Raw genomic sequence first — 26,364 nt, 5'->3', positions numbered from 1 at the left:
ACTGTAAATTCGCAACCTAAACGTATTCATTACAGCTTGTTTCGTAAATTACGAGAGGATCAGTAGGTTAAACATTTAACGTATCTCTATCATTGTTAAATAAACCCAGCTGATAGCTCTGGTTCCATTAACTAACTTATTGAGAAGAAAACAAATCCTTAGAACAGTACTTATGAAAGGTTTTAATCAACCTGTTGCTTTTCCGGATTTATCAATAAAATATTTGTGCAGATAAATGCTTACTATTTACATAAAATGAAATATCTCAAATAAGCACTTTTCGACCGGATAGGAATGAAAATAACGCCCTTTAAGATAATGAATATTTCAGATACTTTTGTTATCTAACAAAAAATCCATTGTAATTCTAGACATTGAATAAGTGTTAGAAAATTTGGGTTTAGAAACTAGAGATAACGATCACTATTCATGATAAGTACAAGTTTGAGTAGGTTCGATAGCACAAAAAGTAGAGTGAGTACCCATGAAAATGATTGTTAAAGCCTACATTAATACCCCACAAAAAATGTAGAGCTGAATACTCAATATCAGTTAGTCCGTCGCAAAGCAGAACCTTGTATGTACATCGGCTCAAGCTTCCACTCCCCATAGCCTCTGCCAGGGAAGTCCTACTCACTGCCTTCTCTTGGCGAGGGTGTTATTTACGAAATTCGGAGAACGAAAAGCGAACGTCCGGAGCTTTAACTGGGTTGGTGGACACGGAGTTGGGGAACCCTCATTCCAAACCTATGGTGCACATGGGCTTCAGGACCCTAAGGAAACATATGACGTATGATCCTAATGTTGGTCACCGGCTACCATGTGATTGCATCTCCTTACGTTGCTACACTGCCTTGTGGATTAGAGATGGTTAGAAAAGCCTATATTCTGTTGGGGTCTTTACCAAACAACACCATATCATCTGGGTATCGTAAATCAACAAATGGATCTCCTAGTAGATCAACCACTGGAAAGTCAGTAAAGTTATGTCCAGACTAATCAAGTAGCTATGAGGTTTACCTAGAGTACATGGGACAAACATAACGGAGAATGATATTTAAGTAACCACTATTTGGTGAATTCCTCCGTATATTTTTAGTGAGCACTGACTAAGCAGTTGCTTTACGGTATTTTTAAATCCTCCCAATTGTAAGCTACTATCTTGTTTATTAGGTGTTGCTATATTTCTTATCATTCATAAATTAAAGTCGATCGAATATTAGATATAATGCTTTGCATCACAGAAGTCCTAATAAAGCAATTATCCAAGTTAATAAAATGTGAATCTCCTTTGGTTTAACATTTTACTTATTGTTATAGAAAAAAGGCGATTGCTACCACTCATTTGGCTTTCTGATTGGAGGTTTAGAAAACTAGGACTTAGCATGGTGAGTCGATAGTTTGATGAGTATAGTAAAGAAACAAGCGGAGTAGGCAAGAAAACAGAATAAAATCATAGAGATATGGTGGAATTTGGTTTTAAAGAGTATATGGGGTCAGTATGACAGATGACTTCATCCGCCAGATTAAATTATTGATTCCGGGTAAGAACTCAGCATCTTCATAGTGCGGAAGTAGGACAGAAAACGCGACTACATGGGGAAGTAAGATGATACCCATAGTCCCAGTACTAGAAAGTAATTATAAATGCCAAAATCCTCATTAACGTAATTCAAGAAACATATTTAATTATGAACACCATATACCGGAATGATCATAAGAATTCTTCCTTTTTTCGGTAGCTGCAATAGTAAATACTAAAAGTTTAAGTGACTTTTTAGCGTGTAAGCTGGTATTTTGGTAATCATCATACTATAATCACACCCAGGTAAACTTTTATACGCAATTTACTGTGAATAAAAATCATCAGTCTCCAAAACTAGAGTTATTGCGATTCACAAGGTAGCTCCTTCGTAACTGAAGACTTGTGACAGATCCCTTTATTTTGTCTTTTTGCCACGGTCATTGGAATCATGACATTTTCTATTCGAAACTTTACCCGACAGTAATAACACATTTATTTTTTAGTTTAGTTGTGACTTGTAAAGTTTGTTCAAATTAAAGCTAGCAAAGGAGGAATCACGTAGTAGTAAAAGTTCCAAGAGACCTCTTAAATCTTGCATAGAATAGATGGAAGAGGCTATCAGTGGAACCCAGAATGCGCGTTTTGTCCTATTTGGGATTCGTTTGCTAGGTGTGCCTACATCCAAGAGTCGGTGATCAATCCAGAACTCTAACCCATTACCGTTCGCTTAAACCCAATGAATCACCCGCTTAGCGACTAAGTCCAGATAGCCACTAACTTGTGAAACGGAAACGAATTTCAAATTAATTTTTAGTGGTTTGGATGGGAATTGGTACGTACATCCAAATAGCGAGTCCCGAATAGGACAAAATGCACTCCACTGATTACAATGCTATCCACCTCTATTCATTCTATGTAAGCTGGTGCCATAATGGCCAAGTCGATGGAATCCACACAGGACGCGCAGATGCCAACCAAAACTGATCAAATCTCCTGAATCTTAGTTTGAACGTGCGATAGGAGCGAAAACTCATATAAACCCTTTCCATTAAAACTTCCAGGATAGAATAGGGTAAACTAGAAAGTAAGAACGACTTGAGAAAAGATTTACTTTATTCAACCAAATTATCACTGGTGGGTTAATTATAACACAAATTTGGAAGTTTGGGAACAGTGCATGCACAATAATGTCTCAGTGCCACCACATAAAATTCTAAAACGGATTATGGCAATAGAAATAATGAAACTTGAAATAAAAGTTGTTTAACATACAGAGAACTCTTAAATCAGTGTTACATTAAAAGTTGAGTTGGCTTAATACAAAACAGCTCGTCTTGGAGGCATTGGCAATCTTTGATGATAGTTTGTTACAGGTATGGGTAGATGATCAACTTTCTTATCCGAAAGTGAGTTAGGGCTAAAATTGTCAGGGGATTTATTAACAAAAGAAAATGCATTATATGCGTTTCCTTGAAGATTGTAGGACAGAGACTCTTCTTGATTCCATTGTTTTTCAAACTCACAAAGGGTTAAATTCATTTCCCTTAAACGTCTACTTGTAGAAACAATCCTAAAAATGGCTATTAGTAGTGTAACACAGCCAGCAAACGCAATAGGTACAGCTGCATATGATATGGACAAATGAGCATGCAGTCCCTCACTAAGCTGAGCAATACAAACCCCTGAAATAATAAGAACGAGACCCAAAAGTACAGTACAAAAGCTTATGGCAAAAAGAACTTTCTCAGGAGCATAGACGTCGAGGCAATCGTTTAAACAGGTTCCAGAATTTCCCATTAAAGAAACATCTTAGTGAGATGGTTTCAGATCTAAATTAGTAAATGTAGTAGAAATACGTGATGTGAATGCGAGAAAAAGCTAGTGAACAGAAATAAGTACAAAAACACAGAGACCATAAATGTATACACTTGACGATGGAGATTAATGATAGTGTCAGGTTCGCCAAATACTAATTACTTTCTGAAATAATTCTTTCAAGATCCACTAATTAGACTTTGAAGTAAACGCTTGAATGTAAAGCTTAGCTTTCAAAAATACGGGATGCATATGTTGCTTGAATAAATTATCTTTCTTGCCTGATAAAGAATGATACTGCTAGGTACTTTGTAAACAAAAACAGCAATATGAGTGTCCAGACATATTCTTATGTGATAAGGGTGTATTTGAACATCAGTCGGCCAGCAGAGTAGAACGGGATTTGGTTTGTTGTTCATAGAACACAAAGACCAGTTATTAGGCTTTTGATTTCGACAACTGGTTGAGAGGTTTCTGCATTCATCTAGACATTTAAGATAAAATAAGTCAGTCAGTCAACAACAACGCAGAACTTCGTACGTACGTACATCAGTTCAATTTGCCATACCACATTAGCACAGAGATACAATTGTCGATTCAAATCCCATAGTGGTAGATGTAGTAAAAGTATAAGCAGTAGTCGGAAAGATTAAAGTTTGAAGATGTTATTCAAGGAGTATAATCCAGGGAAATAAATTGGGAAAGAGAAAAAAGATAATGACATTAAGAATTCAGAAGATTAGAATTTGGGAGAACACAAAGAGTGGATGCACCTTTGCCATTGCAAACGATTTTGAGCCATATCATTCCTTAATTTTTTCAAGACAAAATAATGTGTAATGTTAATACATCATATCGAGATTTAGTTTAGTTAATGATTCCATAAGATAAGCCGAAATTTTATCGAATCATTGTAATTCTTAGTATGGTGTACATATATTTGACTGCTCATTTACAGAAAATGTTATGTAGTCTGGATGTCAAAGAAACACAATTAAGTATAAAACCATATACGTATCAAACTCCTTAACCACCTACAGAAACAATATCAAGCTGATGAAACTGAAAGACGCTAAAGACTACCTCGACTTCTCCAAGACGATTTTTAGGCGACGAAGACAGAATCTGATGCAAAGTAACTAATGAGTCAGACATTTTTGAGTTTACGTATGGGCTCTATGAAACCCGCAGTTGTTTTATTTTGCTGTACACGTTCACTTGGGATGTCAGAATGTCACAAAGCTCATTAAATTTACAAGCGTATTAGGAAGTCGCTCCGTGTTATTTTTACGGGTTTCTTCGCAAATGGCTGAAAAGTTGGTGAAATCCTGTAAACATTATTATTGACAATCCAAGACAATGATCTAAAAAAGATCTGACATATTATATACATCATCAAGAGATAATCAGCTAGAGTTGACAACACAAAACATGACAACCATCCTTTAGTGTCTAAAACAGTCCAGTGAGTACTTTGGGTACATATAAACATGATGACCTGAAGATTGAAACAGGAGGACAAGCCAATGAACATAATTAACAATAACAGACAAGACCTAATGCATTCAACCTGACATTTACATCGAAAGTTGAAGCTAAACGAGGAACGAGAAGGCCATGAATGAAAAATCAAATCCACCTCTACGACCTTGAATGGCTTTATCCAAGACAGACATAACGTACTTGAGGTGCTCGAGGTTGGATGGACGCATGTTAGCTTGCAAAAGTTCGCATTTTTCTCACAGCTGAGTAGTCTTTTGGTATCTAAGAGCCAAATTAAGTCGTGTAAAATCATTTTCAGTGTGCTATCTTTCTGTTTTAGTGTTAAGAATAATTTTTCATTCGAAAGCTGCAGCTTCACCCGCTTCAGTGAAGATCGTATTAGATTTAGAAAGAAACGTTATATCATTAAATCAAATGACACGTAATTCTACGGAGTTTTTATTTACGTTAGTAGAGAAATGTTTTGCGCTATGTGTCAAGCTTCCAGTTACCAAATTGTTCCGTTTGGTATGAGTGGCCAGTTTACATGGCCGATTCTCAACAAAATTTTCTTGTTCCGGGATTATTTCCAGACAGCACATAATGAACTTTAACTTCTAAAATAAGCGTAGCTCTATTGCTCAACACATAGGTAGGAACTCAGTTTCTTTGTTGATGTGCAAGTCCAGACTTCTTCAAGAAATCAATCTGAACTGTTCACAAGACGTTTGTTGTCACGTCCTTCCAGTGAAAGATCACCTATGTATTTCAATTTGCTATGTTTATACACACTGACTAATTATAATGGGGCACAACTGTGCAGCGTTAAATAAATCCCCGAAACCAATAGCTCTTTAAATCTTGTACATGATGCTGAGTGCATTGGTTTTAACGAACTCACTTGGCTGAAGGTGCACGAATGAGTGCACTTTGCTTCACATCTGCGACTGCTAGACAGCTTAAATTAGTCACTTCTCGATATGCCGATATTCTATCAAGTATATATCCTTAACTCTTCGCTCCTGACTTCTGATTTCACTGGTTTAGCACGTTTCGATTATAAAAGGTGTTACTGGTTAAGGTGTTGTCAAACTCCGAATACCTGTGACTGTTACGTTTACCACTCAATCAACAATATCCGACTTTGTGTGGCAATTATTATGCTTTTTCTATACATTTTACCTCACTACTCTTAATGGGACAATTCAATACCACGTTTAAAGACGCGATTCCGGATACAAACTGGCTGTCGAAGTGATACGACAGACGTCTTTAATTGTCTATTTTCATTTTAAAACTTGTCCCCTCTAATTTATCTTGCTATATTACTGCCACTGTCAAATCATTTAATGCAGAATTCCTCGTTCTGCCTATAACGACTCCGATAATGCTACTTAGTCACTGAAAGAAGAGGCCATTTTGTAAGCTGTGGTACGATTTTCACACATATTGCATGTCTAATATTGATTAACATAGTGAGTTACACCCAGGTTTCTGTTCCTTTCATATTGAAGCTGGAATATCATTTTGAACCTGAGGTAATATTTAATTTTTTGAGTCTCGCTCCTCGTGTGTAACAGTAATGGATGCGACTTGTGCATTATTATACTGCAGAAAAATTTGGTTCACTGCGGAATAATGAAGTATACGCCGTTGGTTGTTTTCAATCCACAGAGAAATCAGTCTTTGAGTATCCTTATCCAAAACGATAGACACAAATTGATTTGGCAGTAGACATTTTCTCCAAGTATCTAGAAGAAGATATGATATACAGATTTATGAAGGTATAATATTCTGTGGCACGAAAGTGAGACGCTCATATTACTGGTGTCTCAAGGTTGACATTACTGTAAGTCAGCGAAAACTTAAGGCGTTTACTTTTCTCTAGTCCCCAGATCCTATGTCTTGTGTCATTCTCATGTTTTAAAGCAGTCGAACATCATGTCTGTATCAAGAGCTTACATCATACGTTGATTAGCTTTATAAGACCCCCTTGCAAAGAAGACGGAGGGGTTTATGGTTGTGTTGGAGATGAAAATGATTGATGATGTTATGCGTTCGCGCGAGACCGAAGGTCCTGGGTTCGAATCCCGCGAGCGGGATCACAGATGCGTACTGCTGAGGAGTCCCATACTAGGACGAAACGACCTTCCAGCACTTCTAGGCTTTCCAAGATGGTCTAGCTTTGATCGACTCGAGAATTCAACTTATATTTAAACGATTTTTAAGAAGGAATCACAGAAGTAGTTCGTAATCACGGGCTCAAAACCGAGAAGGTTCATATCGAGATAGTCGACCTACATCCTGTAAAATATGGATAAATAACGGGATTGCTCCGTGAACCAGATATGGACATCAGGTCAATAATGTGAAACCTTTTTATCTTTCATTTACTGTCATATCAGTATTCTGTGATAATGACTCTTCCTATTAACTCGACTTTACTCGCAATTTAAGTTCATTCTAATCGTAACCTACTCTCCATATTGATGAGCAGATCCTGTTTCAAAGTCAATTCGCCCTTCATTTCTGTAGACCACCAACGTAATCGATCTGTGTCGATGATCAAGATCTGCTCGAGTTGGACGGAAATGATGAGACATAGCTTCCGTCGAAGTCACGACTCGTTGCAAATACCGAACCTTAGGTATTACGAAAATTAGAAGTCAAATCGTCATGCTACAAATTCTCAGAATAGTCTACCTTTGGTTAGATAAAACACGATGAGCACAACTGAACTATTTGAAATTCGAGTTAACAGAGGAATGAAGACAAATGAATTACCGATTCGTACAAAAAGCTCAATTATGCCAACATGATAACCATGCGACTGGCTGGAGTAGGTAAACACAAGAAATGACAGAATGGATAAGTATTGACGGTTAATAGAAGTACAGGGCCAAATAGCTACTGTATGAGCCTGTTCATGATATGAAATTGACGGGTGCACATTGGTTGTCCTTGACCCTGGTGGAAATCGGTAGGCTATCCAACAGTCAGCTGGATGCCGGCCGGACGATTTGACTAGATTCTAGTAACTTTTCTCTGTCCTACAACTTCATCATCCTCACTAGACCACCCTAACATTAGATCATCTTTGCCGTCATTTGGCTTCCTTTTCATTTGAATGAACTCAGCAGTGGTAGTGTCGGGTTTCAACGTACTTCAGCTCGAAATAAAATGTTGACTTCCTGTTCATGGGGTATCAGGGCTTGACCCCTCATTTAGACATTTCGTCCTGCTTATTCGGACGTCCACATTTTTGACAAACGTCTGGATGGCTTGGATAGCAGGGCTTTTGAGAGACAAACACAGAAGTCACTTAACATCAGAGGGGACAGTGGAACCTACGAAAGGTGTTTCCCTATTTGTCTCGTGTATCACGTCGCAATATGTTGAATGGCTTATGCGTAGTAACTTAGCTGTATATGTGTCGATTATTTTATTCATAAGGCCATCCTTGAAAGCCTGAAATGTGACATATTAAAACTGGACTTGTCGAACTTCACAATTAGTCACCTCCTACCAAAGAAGAATACAAATATGATCAGGATGTCCTTATGTCTAGTGTAACAGACATTTTAGTGGTAAAATTAGACCACCTGAGGTGGCATTATACTGGCTTTTTTACTGCGAAATTCCCTTGAGTTTCGGTCGACCTTACCTCCTACTCAAGATTTTCTCCCTCAAATTTTACTAATATATTACATGGGTTTTCCTATCTACTGGTAACCTGAATAGCTCGCATTCTTCACCTCTTGGCACTCCTGCAAAACATCATATTCCGGATTCCCTAAGTGCTTCAATGTTTCAGTTTTCTTCAGGAACTGCATGTCTACTTGAAATTTCACCTTCATGAAATTAACTATTTCACCGAACAAAAGTTTCCATTCCTTGGCGTTGTAAATAGCCCCATAATATCGATACCAACTCACTGATGTGGACGTTCTGTCGTTATTGGAACTAACGGTGCACGGGGTATTTGTTGAAGTGACTTGATGGCATAGCACTTGCTAAAATGTTTGCAGAATTCTACCGCGTCTTCATGGATGGATGGTCACCAAAACCTCTGGCGAATCGCATATTCAGTCCCCAGTTTTCCCGAATGCCCGAGTTCTCGGTGCACGTGCTCCATAATATTCTGAACTTGTACATATGGTACTATCGACAGTGGTTGTTTTGACTCATTGACTATAAATAACGTGTCCCCATACAATTCCAAACTACTCCAATTCACACGAAGACGGCGCGCCGCTAGGGAATGATCCTTTAACTCTACCGTAGATGGTTTATTATTACAGTGTATTTGCCTTTGGTAGATGAATTGCAAACCAAGGTCTGCTGCTTGAAGAGACGGTCATTCGATATCTGGGGCTGTGCTAAGGGCAGAACTAATTGTACTAAGAGAATAAGATATACGGGACAGAGAATCGACGTTTGTGTGTCCGCTTCGTGGTCGGTATTCGCAAGTAAAATCCAACTCTTGCATTCTCTCCTGCAAGCGTGCCACCTGACCTTCTAGTTCGAGAGACGAACAAAGCCACTGTAGTGCACGATGGTCTGTGAGTGCACGAAAAGGGCGCCCTAAGAGGTAGTGACGAAAATGTTGCAAGAATTTACCGAAGCGAGCATCTCTCGGAGCGTCGTAGAATACCTTGTCTCTCTCCAATCTAACCGCCGGCTAGCGTAGGCTATGACCCGCTCCTGTCCACCTTGTGCTGTTTGAGTCAGGAATGCTCCAATTGCTGAAGAGCTAGCATCAGTATCAAATATAAACTCACCTCCTTTAACCGAAGTTTCCAGAAAGGCTAGTATGGGTGGAGCAGCGAGACATGACTTCAAGGTGCTAAATGCCTGCTGATATTCTGCGGTCCACAAAAATTTCAGCCCTTTATGCATCAGGCGATGTAAAGTGGCTGTCAGGGATATGAAATCACGTACGAAACGTCTATAATAATGAGGGAGCCCCAGGAAGCTGCGAACATCCACGGGAGATTTCGGCCGTGGCCAGTTAATAGTGACGCTCATTTTCTCTTTATCTGTCCCTACCCAAAATTTAGACGGTTTCACTTTAAGTTGCGCTGCTTAATATGTTATAGGACTTCCCTCAAGTTGGCATTGTGCTGTTCGGGCCTGCTGCCATACACAATAATATCATCGAGGTAAATCAGGTACTTGTGTGGCGCGATGCCAAGTAGAACCGTCTGCATCAGTCGTTGGAAGGTGACTGGGACACTAGTTAGCCCGAAAAGCATCACTTGAAGTTCGTAAAGCCCATTTGGTACAACGAATGCAGTCTTTTTTCTGTCTTTGGGTCGTACTTCTACTTGCCAGTAGCCGGATGCTAGGTCTAAAGTCGATAACCAGAATGCACCATTCATAGCGTCTAATATCGCATCAGTCCGCGGAAGCGGAAAGGAGTCGCGCTTCATCATAGCACTAAGGCGACGGTAATCTTTACATAATCGAATAGGGAAATCTTTTTTCTGCACTAAAACGATGGGCGAAGCCCAGGGCGATGAAGATAGTACAATAATATTTTTCTCTAGCATCTCCTTTATCATTGATTCTAACTGAGGCTGCCGGTGTACTGGTACTCTTCAAAGTGGTTGACGTAATGGCATGTGGTCGCCTGTGAGAATGGGGTTTTGTACAGTGGTCGTCCGATTTCCAGAGATATTCTCCAGGAAAACAGAATTAAATTGTTGGAGTAGGGAAATGGTTGACAGACGGATGTTCTCTGTTATTTGTTCATTAGTTTGTACCTGACATATGGCTTCAGACACCTCTACAGGAGCTACCGATTTAATTACGTTCTAAGGACGATGTCTCTGTATGATCATATCACAAATTTATGCTTCCGCCTTAGCTACATGTATAACGACTTTGTATTTTAATATGAAGTCGACTCCAAGTATTACATCTCAAGTGAGTGCTTGTTTGTTCACCGTTACATCTAACTACACTTCAGAGTGCACTTCCAGAAGATCACCGCCAGCTGTTTTAAGTGTGAGGAACATGGTTTTTGCCGATTCTCATGATTCAATGTACGTAAAAACCCTTCTTTCACAATAGATACTGAAGCTCCTGTATCCAGTAAAATAGTGGTTTCTACCCCCTGTAAGCTACCCGTTATAGTTATAGGATATATGGATTCAGGATATGGTTTGTCATAATGATTCACATATTTCTGATGAAATGTCTTACAACTCTGAGAATAATATGTTGAATAAGTCGAGCCATCATCAAAAACCGGACTCAGTTTTGGTAGATACTGATTTTTCTAATGATCCATTATTCTCTAATGAAACTCTGGATATATCTGAGGGAAATATTTCAGAAAAATCAAATCCAGATGTCATATAAAGTGTCAGTGGTCCTCACGATGAATTTATCTCTAGTGATATTCCTAATGAATGTGACGAATGTATTCTGAATGACTCGAATTCAAGTCACATTTCTGATTTTATTGCATCAGATGTTGGATACTCTCCGAACTAATGTGTGTCGAGTAGAATCTCTAGTCAGTGGTATGACGAATCAGAGGGAGTGGCAAGTTTCTCCGAACCGATCAGAGAGTCAGCTTACCCAGATATGGAGTTTGCACAAGCAGAGAATTCGAATCAAGTCCAAGGTTTCGCAGGTAAAACAAACCTAGATGAATCACATGTGTTAATTACACATATCAATGCAAATCTATCTGTGTATAACAAAAAGAATATGTATTTTAATTTTTATGCAAATCAAAGCCATATGATGGAATACCTGAAATTACGTGTCAGTGCGTATCCCTGAATACTCACATACTGTAATCGAAGCGTGAGATTTGAGAAGACAATATAAATTGGGAGCGTCAAATTGGTCATAACATTGTGACATAAGGACGCAACATTATTTCGTGGGGGAGGATAGTGTTGAAAAGTCTATGATGCAAATTCTAAGTATCAGTGGTTTCACTACACCACCGATATATTTGTATACATTTCCAGGAATCAGGTGAGTCTGTTCCAATATCGGTTGTTAATTCTAATACTACCGAGTGCATTCTAGATAATACAAAGTATACATCCAATACATTGTCGAACAGACGTAAGATGAACTTAAGAAGAAGACGTACAATCGATCACAGACACTTACACTCCAATTTAAGCTGTGGCGGATGTGGTGTTTGAATGAACCAATGACCCCTTTGTATTGATGACTGCTTGATTGTGGATTTCAAATACAGTATATTCGTTCGTGCTCATATAATACTTCTTGATTTAATTGCGTTATTGCTGAGATTACTAGTTTATACTATGCTTTAAATACTTTAAATCACATTCTACTGAGTCGATCTCACCAAAATTGTGATAATGCTTAGGTCAGTGCTAAGGGCATTTACGATTGCTATTAAAATAATAAGTTTGACCCAAAAATATTAGATTTGTCATGATGTGACTACCTAAGTCATAAGATCATTGTCTATACCGACTGGTCCTATCGTGTCAGCCAGAAGTATGGTGTTTAGGACACATGTACTAAAGCGATGCGTCCATCTTTTCCGGCCTGTTAACGAAGCACAGTCGGTTGATTCATTCGTGACGTACAACCAAAATGGTGGAAGAACAGAGTTTCATTTGGGGTGCCAAAAGTTTATTCGCAGCCTACCAGTAGTCGACTCAAATAAGTTGTTTTAATAATAATTATAAGAATTGCACAGCAAACCATCAATTTTCAGGTTTCCAGAGAAATCGTTTAAAATGGCACACCAATAACAGGGTGATGTCAAAAATATTCGACTTCAAAGTTACTAACTAATAAGTTCAAAAGTTGAGTAAAGAGAATTTATCCAAAACAGAGTTGATACAGAGTCGATATATCAATCCTTCCTCTCACACGAGGATAGAACAATATACTCAGTATGAAAAAGAAAAGAATTCATATGAAGTGACCACGTCCGTGGACAGGAGCCATGATATACCATACAAATTTTCCCACATACGCCAATTTATACCTTTTCTCAGCATTGAATGTTGAATGCGAATCTTCACAATTATCGTGTATTCAGTTTAAACGATTATGAGGTTGAGAAACAATACAATAACGTGGTCAATCATCATATCATCTTGATATTTGCATTAAATATCCTATTACATCACCAAACCTAATATATTCTTTAAAGGTTCGGGAAAAAAAACTTACGAGTGAAAGCAGATCACTCGAAAACAGTCTGAGGCGAGTCTCCACAACCAAACCCTGGTCACTGATCATTGAAAACTACCAAAGGAACTACGGAAACCAATTTTCTGAGATGGTGTCATCATGGCTTCAAATCTCTTCTCAAACAGAAAATTCACATTGTTCAATGACTTTCGAGACTTGATGGGACAACCCGGCTTTTCGGGAAACATGGCTTCGTGTACTTAACTAAGGCCTAAAAAAAGTCATTTTCGTAACTCAAACAATGAAATTTTCAAATTTAGTTTTTCTGGATATGTTAGGACAAATTGATGTTGTTCTTCTACTTTTTTTTGACTCAGTTACCAGTCGCACTAACATTTTTCAATAACTACTGTAGAATTTATTGTGATTGTGCTAAAACTAAGGTTGAAAACTGTAAAAGCTGGGTGTTCTAAATATGTACTCATATCCACTTAGTTTCCAAGAGGAAGTGTGTACCAATAAGCTGTCTGTTATTGATAGTAACAATACTGTTGCTCTCCGAGAGAGTTTTGTTATTGAGAGCAGACTACCATCTGACCAGGAATAGTGTGTGGTTGTGCTGATATCTTTAAGGGTTTAAAGGGCTCAGGTTTTCAATGACAGACTAACTTTCCTGCCCTTTGGATCTGTAGAAGTGCAGAAGAAAGATATATTTCAATGTAAGAGACGGAATATGCTCACTGAGACATAAAATAAGAAAGACTGGTTCAGTGAAAAGTTCTCTTCTCGGTGAATTGATTCTCAAAGCTGTACATTCACAAATACATACACAATTTTCAACATGGTAATAGTTACAATAATGATAGTAGTAAAATATTTTTAAGCATGATGACAGTGTGGTAGAACAGGTGAAGACGCCCAAACATCATTTTTATTAAGGAAATTAATAACAAATTTGTTGTTTACATCTACTGGTTCAAACAGGCAGTATGCTCGTCGGCCATTATTACTTTACAGGTGAATTATCTTCAGATGGTGGTCTGACGGGCCCAAACCTGATACTAGAGTTTCATTCAAGTCAAGAAATGAGTTTTTGTGACATGAATTACTCCCGGGAAGTAGTTTCGATTGTTTCAGACCGTAAGAAAAGCCAAGACGGATAAGCTCTAAAAAATATAACGTAAACCTGCAAAGTTGTCTGCCATTTTGAACTCCTTATTTGTGAATTTTCCCGGGAAGTTTTGAGTTGAGACTAAACTTGAGTAAGTGGTCTATATGATGTCATAACTCCAAGGAAAACGAAAATAAAAGAATAAACAAGTGGCTTATAAGAGCTTCGATTAACCAGTTAGAAACACTGATATTATGAGAAGCATGGCTTTCACGAAGTTAGCTAGGGACAGTTGTGTTTAAATTCGTCAATTTATATCACAAATCTGTCCGCCTTGAATAAAGAATGAAACTTGGATTTCGTTTTTAATTTGAGAAACTAGTATTGTTTTTGTTCAGCCATGAGTGATGAAGAGAATCTACAGAAACTCTTGCAGATGGGGTTTACGGATGAGGACAACATAAGGGCAGTTTTAAAGTCGTGTAGTTCAGATGTAAATGAAGCGATATCTGTACTGTCTTCTGAGGGTGTATATACAAGAAATAGTTGCGCTTTTACTACAGATAAGGTAAGATGCTCAAAATAGGTGTTTTTCATATATCATACTGACATTTCAATCGTTCTAAACCAAACTATTGATATGCATGTGACTTGGCTAAAGCCCCTCAAACGAAACAAGCAGCTTAATAAAGTTTTAAATGTAGAAAATATTGATTATTGCGTGTGAATCATGCCTTAGATGTTGAGAATCGGCATTATTGAGTTACAAGAAAGCTACTGTTTGCCTGTATGGAATGTAGCTAGGTTGACAAGACATGAAAACTATTTCTCTGAAACACTTATTGTCATAGCTTAATATGCCTACTATGGTTTGATCTTGTGCTAACTATACTTGTAGCTCCTTATGTCACGTCTCATATTCTTCTGATACTCAAACTTCCTTAATACACGGATAGTTTTTGCGGAGTGCTACGATCTGTAACTAATTACCACAAAATGCGGGATGAAGTACGTGGGTTTCCATGCAAACGGGTGTCATATCGTTGGTATGTAATTTACTTCTAAGATTTTGATATTGCGATTTGATTTTCAGTTATGTGACTACGTCCATATTCACCACTGTCTGTTCCTATTTCCTCGTTTTTAGAGTATGGTACGCAGCAAGGAAACTTTAGAGGACGAATATTCCGGGTCAGCAACTGTTTCATTGGATGAAATCTCAGATCCACTTGATAAACTAGTTGTGGGGCATAACATAAGCACAGGATTTTCTTCTCTTGAGTTCAATAGACTTCAAAGTCGTATTTTTACAGAACAATGGGATATTCCGTGTTTAAGGTCACAATCTCTTGGTGTTTGCCTTATGGGTGCTATTTATGAGATAAAATTCAATGGTTTGAAGACATTCAATTTATGCCCTGAGGTCCAACGATTTCTTACATTATGTCTGAAGGAGTGTGTTACCAAGGTAGTTTAGTGCATATTGACTTAGTGGTGTTTTGTTTGCTTTTACTCTAGCAAAAGTTAATTTTACGATTTCAAACATGGTTTTTATTATCTTATTTTTACAGTCGTCTGTCACTCATTGACGTATAATCAGATATCATTTTTAAGCACTGCAATTTTCATGAAGCAAGTGCCATGCATAACAAAGTGAAAGCTATAAGTTTAGCTGGTATGCACGATAACCTACATTCCGTGTAATATTTTTGTTCATCTCATCCTGGTGATTTTGTCTTACTTGTGTGACTTATTTTCCTTAGAAGTAAAACTGAGATTTCTTTAGGATTCATTCATATAACAATCACGTTATTATATGTGTTTCAGAGTTGATGCATTGTTTAGTTAAGGTTCTTGAATTTTTGTCATAGTACACGTTTAATGTCTGAATAAAGTGAGAGGTCCGAAACAATTGTTAGGTTTACCGGTCACTTATGCATAAACTAACGTACTGTATATCTCTGAAGATTATAAGTAAATCAATAATTTTTTTACCTTTCAAAAGTAAATTGCCTTTCAAAATAAAAATATCCCTCTATAACTATTCATTTTCCATAACAATATTAAACTAAATATAAACATGAGGACTGGATTTAAGTGATCAAATATGTTCATTTGACGTAACGAAGGCTCGTGAAGATCTGTCTCTGGTGAGTCAGACTGGTTCTATACTTGAGCGTGGATGTGTAGACCTAATATTTGACCTTCATCAGGTTCTCAAACATGGGCATGCCTCTCAATTTCCATTCATAAATGTATTTGTCGACTTCAAGGCAGCGTTTGTCTCCATAGATCGACAGATTTGATGTTAGCGTCTGTGATTGGAAAGAGTATTAAAGAAGTATATTAACCTTGTACAGGATTGCTACTCCAGCACTGCTGGTGAAGTTAGAGCTTATGGCTAACTTTCTTTAGAATTGACTACTCCAAGTGGTGTTTGTCCGGGTAGTTCACTTTCTCCATTTTTACTTTGTCATAGGTATTCTTTTGTAGATAAAGATCTTATCATCTGAGTTTTCAGCAATCGATCTACCAAGAGATTCTTTTGTCGACTTATAATACCCAGATGGTAAAGTCTTGCTTGGTAAGGACGCTGACGGAATACAATGTTGTCAGTCAGTCAACAACAACGCAGAACTTCGTACGTACGTACATCAGTTCAATTTGCCATACCACATTAGCACAGAGATACAATTGTCGATTCAAATCCCATAGTGGTAGATGTAGTAAAAGTATAAGCAGTAGTCGGAAAGATTAAAGTTTGAAGATGTTATTCAAGGAGTATAATCCAGGGAAATAAATTGGGAAAGAGAAAAAAGATAATGACATTAAGAATTCAGAAGATTAGAATTTGGGAGAACACAAAGAGTGGATGCACCTTTGCCATTGCAAACGATTTTGAGTCATGTCATTCAGGGTCTCTAATCATCGGTTGTTATCATCTCGCGGATCCCAACCAGGTAGTCTACACCTACCTACATGGCTCAGTCCACTTGTCAATGACTTCATGGATTTGTGCCACGTTTTGGTCTGGCCGTCCCTAGCTTTCTTCCAACTTACTCCTACACCATAAAACATCGCACTCCGGAGCACTCGGCTGTTGGACATACGTAACACAGGTCCCAGCCACCTCAACTGATGAAGTTTGTCTACTTCATCAATTGATTTGCTATCTTTACCTAATACTCGTTTTCTAGCAACTGCGTTACTTACTCGGTGGTCCCAGGATATACTAGCGATGCTTCAAAGACACCTATGATCGAATACTAGTAACCTACGAATATCCTCTTCTCTTACCGGCCATGTTTCACATCCATAAATTAGGACCGAACGAACTGCTGCACAGTAAACCCGTCCTTTGGTTGCTAGACGGATATCTCGCCTACGCCATAAATGACACAAGTTGGAGAAAGCTAGACGAGCCTTCTGTTTCTGTGCTGAGATTTTGTCACACACCAGACTACAAGGGCCAATGAGACTCCCAAGATAAGTGAGACGGTCGACACACTCAACTACTTCACTCCCTATCATTGATTTGGATGCTGATGCAATCCAATCCTGAAGTTACATCTTGCATTTCGAGGGGGAGAATCACATCCCGAACATGCTTGCAATGTTGCTTATGGTGATCAGAAGACTCTGCATTTTGTCAGCATCTTCACCAAATAGAACTATGTCATCGGTGTATTCTAAGTCTACAAGTGAATCTCCAGGTAAAAGTTCAACTCCTGGAGATTGAGATGATGAAAGTGTTATCCCTAAAAGCATGTCAACGACAAAGTTAAACAGGAATGGAGAGAGTGAACAGCCCTGACGAACACCACTTGAGGTAATCAATTCTGATGACAGTTTGCCATAGGCTCTAACTCAACCAGTTGTGTTCGAGTAGAGAGCCTTCATAAGGTTAATGTACTTCTTTGATACTCCTTTCAATGAAAAACACTACCACAGAACCTTACGATCAACAGAGTCAAATGCCGCCTTATAAGATCGAGGAATACTACGACTGTGGGGCGTCTGAATGTGTGTCTGTGTTCTAGGACCTGACCTAAAGTGAATATCTGGTCTATACAACCACGTCCAGGTCAAAAACCAGCCTGGTTTTCTCTAGTCTGCTCTTCACGAGCTTTGGTTAGGCGTCGAAGCATTATTAAAGCTAATATTTTAGACACTATATTAGTCAAACTGATTCCTCTGTGATTGTCACAGGAGGACTTTTGTCCTTTCTTATAGACTGACACAATCAGTGATTGGGACCAGTCAGATGGAATTACGCCTAGTTCCCAGATTCTACCTAAGACCTCAGTCAATTCCGCTGCTAGCACTGGACCGTCATCCTTAAAAGTCTCAGGGGTAAACCTGTCAGGGCATGCTGCTCTCTCTCGCTTCAGATTTCCTATAGCTTTTTCAACCTTGTAAAGAGTTGGAGGATTTACATTAACTTGCCATTCAGGACGACTGGGGATCGTGGGAAACCGAAGTGTGGCCGAAGGCCAGTTGAACTGATCCCTCAAGTATCCTGCCCATCGATCTAATCTCCCGGATTGAGAATGAATGATATGTCCATCTTTTTCCGAGATAGTTTCGCTGACATTTGAGTTCCTAATACCGGTTTGCTTAACAAGTCTGAACAATTGTCTGCTGTTGCCTATTGCCGCTACCTTTCCCATATCTCTTGCTTTCGCCACCCAACACTGTTCGCGAACATTGCATAAGTTTCTTATCAGCTTGCGCTTAAGTTGACTCCGCTCTTCGTCATGTTCGGAGCCAGGTAGTATGAGTCTTCGAACATCTATCAATGCGGTAAATGCTGCTGAGATCCAGTGTTTCCCCCTAACCTTATAGCTTACCTAACTAGCAGATATCACTGCTGTTTCCACAGCTTTTCGGATGTCATTCCGCGCTGCCTCGGGGTGGGCACAACTTACACGGCTGCCTAACTGTTTTTCTAGTTGTTCCTGAAATATATTCCTAGCTTGCCTATCATTAAGTAGAACGCTAAGAGATTTCTTTGCAGTGTCTTTCCTACGTCCAGTAAGACGCAGACAGATACCTGCTCGCACTAGAGCATTAAAAATATACGTATAATATTAGTCCATAAATAGGTCCCAACAGTTACCTTTCGTTATTCTCGTGGGGATATAGCAAAAACATCAGTAAATGTTTCCGCTCATTGATATCGCTTTAGTCAGAGTCGGAAATCATAACAGTAGATAATTTTTATACCTTCTAAAAGTCTGGTGGAAATTATTTAACCTTGAGATATATTAAGTGTTGTACAGTGGCTGCTGCAAATGTTAACCGTTAGAGTGTTCGGCACCGGTTTTTTATTTCAGTTAATTAGTATTAAGCCTATCCTGGTATTTAGGAGTTGAAATATTGTTTGTCTGTAAATCAGAAAGTGAAGTAGAAAAACTGTTCAACAGTCTACTTTTAGTAGTCTTTCAGTCAGTGTTTACCTTTTAATCTGTCCGAAAGATTTAGTGCAATAACTCAAGTAATATATTACTACTTTAAAAACCAACTTATTTTTTTACTAAAAAATATCAGTAAACAAATCGGTATTTTTCTTTCTATAAAGCTAATGACATCGCAGGCTGTTTTCAATTGGGATCGCGATACTTTGGAAGGTGTACATAACATGTTAGAGTTAATAATTCGTCTAGTTTGTGAGTATATGAGTACATTAAAAGTATCCATTCTTGAAGAGATCAAAGAATACAATGATAAAATAAATGACAGAGAAGATTCTGTTGAAACACAACCTTTGAGAGATAGACATCTTCAATCTATTGGTGTTTTAAGCTGTGGAGCATTTTTATTCACTGAAGTATTTCATATACTTTCAATGATTTTCGACTGTGAGACAAATTACCATCAGTTGTGTCGAGATAGAAATTGTAATACTGGAACCTATGCGTAAGTCAATCATTAGACACAATAACTTTAATTTGGACTTATGTCTAATGCACTTATTATTTACTTATAGTTTTGGATGTATTAAGATTTAATTATTACTGAAATAATAAGTCCATAGTAAGTGATGTCAATATTATTCTCATAGTTAGCAAGAATGTAATCAATTTTATAGATCTAATTACCTGACAAGCTCGAATTGTCATAAAACGTAGATCCTGGATGAGTTGCAAACCTTAAACAATAGAACTCTAATTTGAGGGATCGACAGTATAACATAGTTGTCATGCTTCTGTGATGAAATATTTTGCTTTTATTACGTGTGAAATTGCCCCTATGATTTTCATGATTACTATAATACAGTCTATATGTCCAATCATAAACCCTGGCTCTATCTTATTTATGAGTATCATCCTTTTGTACGCGTTTATGGCTTTTGACGTAACATATACTAATCAACCTTGATCCTTTAATTTGAAGCTTGCAGCCTATAAGTATGAAGTCCTCTAGATTTTACGAAGTAATAGTTAATAACTCTTGGTAACACGAGTTTAAATTAGTTAAACTGGTATATATCTGCTATTTAGAATTTTAAAAACCCTCATCTTACAATTCATTATTTTGTTAGCCTTTTACTCAAACTTTTTTTAATCAAGATCCAGATGTCTATTTTGCATTTGTTTCAAGATTTAGCCAACCACGAACTCTTTAAGACTGGTGTAACTTTTGAGCTAAGTGAAGTAGCCTACACGTCCCACTGTTTCTCTGCATATCTTTAGACTAGGTGTTGGCTTTAAGTAGTCCTAAAGTATGTAAGCATCAGTACCAAGGTTTGACTTAATAATTTCTAATCAATGGAGCATCTTTAGATTGTTACTAATAAAAATAATGTATTTATAATCTCCCAATGAATAGAAAAATTAAATTTTCTGACGTTTCATGACTTAGTGTATGCTACTTATTCAGAGAATAAATAAGAACAGCAAAAATATTTAGTACAATCGATCAAAAGCGGGTCTGACCAAGTCAATGTCTTGTCACTCCAGTCAAGGCGATTTATGGCTTAGTCCTAAAGTATCACTTTTTTCATAGAGGACGAGAAATATATCCCAAACATTAGGAATCGCTGTTTAAGATGTGTACAAGACTAAATTTTGTCAGCATTTTTGTGTACTCAGTCCAGGTGAATTATGGATCAATTCCTAGAAGATTCTACAAAAAAAATATGTTTTCATTTTCTTGTACACTATAATAAAGCACTTATTTCAAAAGAAACGGTGTCACTTCGTCTCATAATTTCCCTCTACAGTGACATGTTAAGGGTTTAGATATGGAACAAATAAGTAAGTCTTTTGTGGATCTTAGCTCTCTTCAAAAATGTTTTCTATAAACTTTTTTTTAAAGTGATCCATTCAATGACTGGGGTCAAATTGCTCAGAAACATTTGGGAAATATCATCTTTGCTGAGGCATTACCAACTCCACGGAATTTTTATCTTGTCAATTTGCTCAATTGTTTTGGTGTTTATAATGGTTTCAGTCTTCTTAGTTGGTTTGCAACTCAATCCTGGTCTAATATAAATGTTAGTTAATGCTTTTAAATTCATGCATTACCAGTGTGTTCGTTGCTTTTTGAAAGAACTTGTCGTAATTACTACCCATGAACGTCATGTGTAAAATAATCAGTATTTTCTTTAGTTAAAAAGAGTTCATATCTCCTTTGTGGAACTGCTGTAAGCTTGATATAGATTTATAGTCTCAGTCTTCTAGTTTCAAAATCATGACAGCTTTTCATTTCGCACACCGAATCGAGAATAACATACAGACATTTGTTAGCATTCCAAGCTAAATAAAATAATGTAAAGAAATATCTTTGAAATATTTTGGTTGGTATTTGTTAATACTTTACCGGACAATGTTGATGCGTAATATAATAAAATAATAACATAACTCATTTACAAGTAAAAATTTATATACTCTGGTTTGAACCCCACTGTTTATGTAAAGACTAGTTATATTACTCTGTTTCTCATGTTGAAACAGGTTGATCGGGAGCATGAATTGAGCATATTTCGTTGGATTTCAGGGACTTCAACATTTAAGCCGCTAATCTATCTTTATAAAAGTCAATTAACTTGAAGATAGTTTTTGTTTCAAATTGAAATTATCAATTTATGACTTAATCAAAACAGCAGTAAAGTTAGATAGATGTTTCATCTTAGTGTAAAACAACGGCTGGATATACCATGAATTCATTCCCAAATAAACACTGAAGTCAAATTAATTCGTTACCATCAAAATTATCACTGCAAATCCCAACTGACTGACGGAAAACTGCGTCTAATAAAGTCCTATGTGAATTGAAAATACTGGAAGATAATCACAAGCAATCTGAATTCAGGAGTACTAATCCTAAAATCTCAATCATGTTATTCAATAGTAATGTTTACGCTGACTAATTTGTAGTTTTTCCTCTTCTAAGTGTAAAAAAACTACACAAAAATTTTCAACTATCCATGTATTCACATTTTTCTTCGGTTTCTCGATTTACCTGTGAAGAAAGTAGATTTAAAAAGTTCTCGAATTTGTTCATATTTTCATTACTTTCTAATAATCCCCTTTCTTTTAATGTAACCTAACACAAAAACAATTTTGTGCACACCAATTGATTTTACAATGTAAAAATTTAATTTACAATAAATGAGCTAATTAATTTCTATCGTTCACTAACTCACATTTACTAATGTCTACCATTCACATTCTTAAATTTGGTTTTTGGTCACGTTTATTTTTCTATTTCTGTTACCTGGTTGTTTGATTATTTCATTTTATCAATCATATTGGCTTTCTAATATTTTCTTCCTTCTACTTAGCTTACATCGATATTTCTTCTTCCAATGGCTAAATGCTGTGATTATTTAACTTTGTATACTTTGAAAAGTTATGCAGCCAAGGTTATGTATCGTGTTATTTGGCGTTTATCGAATTTATGTATTGAAGATTTTAAAGATAGAGTAAGTTGATTCGGTGATAAATAATCAATAATTTCTATATTAAGGTATGTAACTGTATGTGTTTGATTTTACTAAAATCTAGCAGACTTATACACACATTAAATATATCAGGCATTCGGTGAAGTTCAATTTATGTCTTGTCAGTAGTCAATTTATTATTTCATTTAGAGAATGATTAAGTTGGTGATTCAAAGTTGAGTGGTTTGAATGGGATTGGTAGATAATTTATATTTAAAATTTTGACATCTTTCTTGTACATATAACAGTTTCGCAAACAGCTTATAAATGGTTAAATCCACAAAATGTCCTTAATGTCATTCATTATCATGCTTTTCACCTTTTGTAAGTCTAAATATTTTTACTAGTTATTTTCTTAAGATGAGCACTTTTCCTCTGTTTGCTGATTACTCTTTGACGCGCTGATTTCGCTCTCAATCTCCAACGGCATTATGAATGTATTTAAGTGTATATCTTTTCTCCTAACTCAATGTCCTTTAATCTATCTAATAAATCTACTGAGAAAAACTGTCTTTTTTCATCAGTGTATTTAGAAGAGTGGAATGAATTGAACGAAGTTAATGTTTAATTAACTGAAGACAAAATAATCTACACCGTTTAGGTGATATCTATCGAATCCATCGATTGATTTTATTCTACTTTATATTTTGATCATAGGTCGATGAAATGTATTTCGTTCAATTGTCATTCTCATGTGTGTAGAACTCATATGGAATTTTAGAATAAATTGTTCATAAAAATATTGAAATCTACTTTCAACATAAATATTTATGAGGAGTTGTTTCCTTTTAATATTAATTATTGCTGTTATTTCATCAATATGTGAAGGTTAACTTTCGGGTTTTCTTGAAACTATCTGAGACATTGAATCAAAGTATATTTAGGAACATTAGAAATAAACTTATTTGACTGGTATTGTATTACAAAATTTCGTAATGACCACGGTTTGATTTGTGTATCAGCTACTGATGAAAAGAATATTAACTATAGATTACCGTTATTTGAAGAGTTATCTAAGTTGCATGTTATCTTAATGACATCAAATGTATAAATGTATTTCATATATCTTGCTCAACAAAAGATAATGACAGGGAAAATATATTGCTTAAAATGAATATTGGTCAGTATCATTGCATGGTAAAGATGACTGTGCAAAACGTCAAATCTTTAGAGTCTGATTAATTTAATTAATAATTCAGTGTTCGTTAACGAATCGTTCAGTTTACCCTCCCCCCCATCTGAAATATTTGGAATCCATGTTATAACGAAGCTTCTTACAATATCACTGCATGTATGTTTACTATTCTATAATTGTCGTATTTCTTCAGTGAATATTAATTCATTATGAGAACAATCTTTAAATTTTGTTGCTATCTTCAAAGGTTTGAAAATGTTTAGATGTTAACTTACAAATTATATTCTAGGCATCGTTTTGATTTGGTCTTGAATAGGGAAACATTTTACAAAAAGGAACTTCTGATATAAATTAAAGAGACACAATCATGTAGAACAAATGAACGTATAACATAAGATACAATTTATTCTAATCACTGAACTTCATATTTTATTGTAAAGATAATGACATCTTAAATTGAGTTCAAACATTGCTCAGCAGTTGGAGTTCTTAACATATTTACTAAGTGATTTACATTAACATTTCTACATAGGTAGCTTTTATCATTTGAACGGTTCAGTAAAATAAAGTTTTATCTAAATTTAAATAGTATTGATATGTTCAGTTACTTTTCTACTGTCTTATGTCTACCCTTGTGTTATCTTTCTTGTTTTTTTTTTTATTTAAAAAAACAGGATTCACGTATATTTGAGTTGATCACCAGCATTCGAGTTCTAACATATCGTTTGATAGATTTAAATGTTGCAGATAATCTTGGTTCTTTATTGACACCAGAAGAATGTAGTTTTTGCTTAGGTAGTTTAATGTTCACTGTTTTCGAACCGAATTGGGATGATGTTATCTCACGATATAACAAAAACAATTTTAATCAACAATTAAACGATCAAGCATCATTGTTTTCTATTTCTGTAATTGATAAATTACATTACAGTCTATTGCTTACAGCTATATCACCACCACAAGGTGTAGGTGGTGCAACGTTTAACGGACGTATGATGGCTTTAAGAGAACTTATACAACAATTAGAAATATCGAAACAATTTGAAAATGTTAACAATTCATCGAGTAATTGGAATAGAAATAATCAAAAAAGATCACGTCCAATTGTTTCACTTACATCAGCTAGTTTATTAGCTACAGAAAATGCTGCATTCTTAGCTAAACGTCAACGGAGACGAGTTTTACGCTTGGATCAGTTAATGATTTGGATTCAAGATAACGAAGTGATATCCAAATCTCTACGTAAGTATTTTCAATAATATTTAGTTTTCATTATACTCATTAAATAGCCTTAAGTAAAGTTGTTTTATGTTTTAGCAGTTCAACCAAGTGTTGTCTACGTAGTATTTTGGTTCTCAGTGCCACTTAACTTTTTTTCTTACCAGATGCTTGGGTAGGTTTGCAATTACAATTCTTTACCAAATTCCCACTTCAAATTCCTATTCATGTTGCCCCATAGAGATTGCTTGCCGGAGATTTTTTATGACCTAAACTATTCAAGCTATACAAATGTATTAACCCTCGGATTTAAAACAAATAACATTTTATCTAGGTTTGGTACTTTTCATTTGATCAGTAATGAGATGAACTTAGTTCTTATAATTAATATTTCCTTTATTTCTTGTCTAAACGTTTTTTGATTTTTAGACAAATTGGATAATACAGCGTATATGACTACTTTAAGTAACTTTTTCCGTTCTCTTGGTGAGCGTATTACAAATGATGATTTAACAACTTTATGGCATCGAACATCACATCAAAACGGTGCAGCAGTAGATAATATATTAAATTTACTCACAGATTTGGCGTCATCTCGATTTACTCAATCTCAACTAAAGCATTTATTTTTTCTTGTTGAACTGGTTAGTTGAACACTTTACATGATTTATAAGCTTTGTTTAAAGTTCATTTTTAAATTAATCTTCACGAGTTAACATTAACTGAAATAGTATTGATGAATGCAGCGAAACATCAGACAGCTTTTGTCATAATTTGAGATTTATCAACAGTACAAGCCGAAAAATGTACGTGTTATGCCATATACAGCCTTTAGATTTTGTAATGAGCATGATACCATCTGACAAGTAAATTGTTACTCATCGGTGTTCACATTTGAAACTTTAGTCCATTTACAGTATAGCACGTTCTTCACTTAATATTATCGGTCACTTCTGGTTTTGATGTTTCCCTAGTTGATGCTGGTT

At 36.3% G+C, this 26,364-nt stretch overlaps 2 protein-coding genes across 2 annotated transcripts in view; one reads left to right on the top strand and one right to left on the bottom strand.

The window, feature by feature from the left end:
* Window positions 1-2,621: 2,621 nt before the first annotated feature.
* On the bottom strand, window positions 2,622-4,978 carry Smp_058530.1 (hypothetical protein). The gene is made up of 2 exons (XM_018790845.1): window positions 4,922-4,978; window positions 2,622-3,354 (listed from the first exon to the last, which is right to left on the bottom strand). Exon 2 carries the CDS (start codon window positions 3,320-3,322, stop codon window positions 2,840-2,842), a length of 483 nt encoding a protein of 160 aa, XP_018645863.1. The 5' UTR covers window positions 3,323-3,354; window positions 4,922-4,978; the 3' UTR covers window positions 2,622-2,839.
* A 9,500-nt stretch (window positions 4,979-14,478) lies between these two features.
* Smp_198740 (ubiquitin-specific peptidase 24 (C19 family)) overlaps window positions 14,479-26,364 on the top strand; it is a gene marked incomplete at both ends in the record, with an annotated part of 49,310 nt that continues 37,424 nt past the window's right edge. Inside the window, 7 exons of the mRNA XM_018790844.1 lie at window positions 14,479-14,646; window positions 15,226-15,546; window positions 19,660-19,997; window positions 21,399-21,576; window positions 22,867-23,007; window positions 24,835-25,402; window positions 25,808-26,022. Coding sequence (XP_018645862.1) covers window positions 14,479-14,646; window positions 15,226-15,546; window positions 19,660-19,997; window positions 21,399-21,576; window positions 22,867-23,007; window positions 24,835-25,402; window positions 25,808-26,022 — 1,929 coding nt within the window. The remainder of the gene's footprint in view (window positions 14,647-15,225; window positions 15,547-19,659; window positions 19,998-21,398; window positions 21,577-22,866; window positions 23,008-24,834; window positions 25,403-25,807; window positions 26,023-26,364) is intronic.

This window comes from Schistosoma mansoni (assembly GCF_000237925.1).
Source record: "Schistosoma mansoni, WGS project CABG00000000 data, supercontig 0013, strain Puerto Rico, whole genome shotgun sequence".
NCBI lineage: Eukaryota > Metazoa > Platyhelminthes > Trematoda > Strigeidida > Schistosomatidae > Schistosoma > Schistosoma mansoni.
The sequence above is the reverse complement of the archived record's forward strand: the minus strand, read 5'-3'. Positions and strand labels throughout refer to the sequence as shown.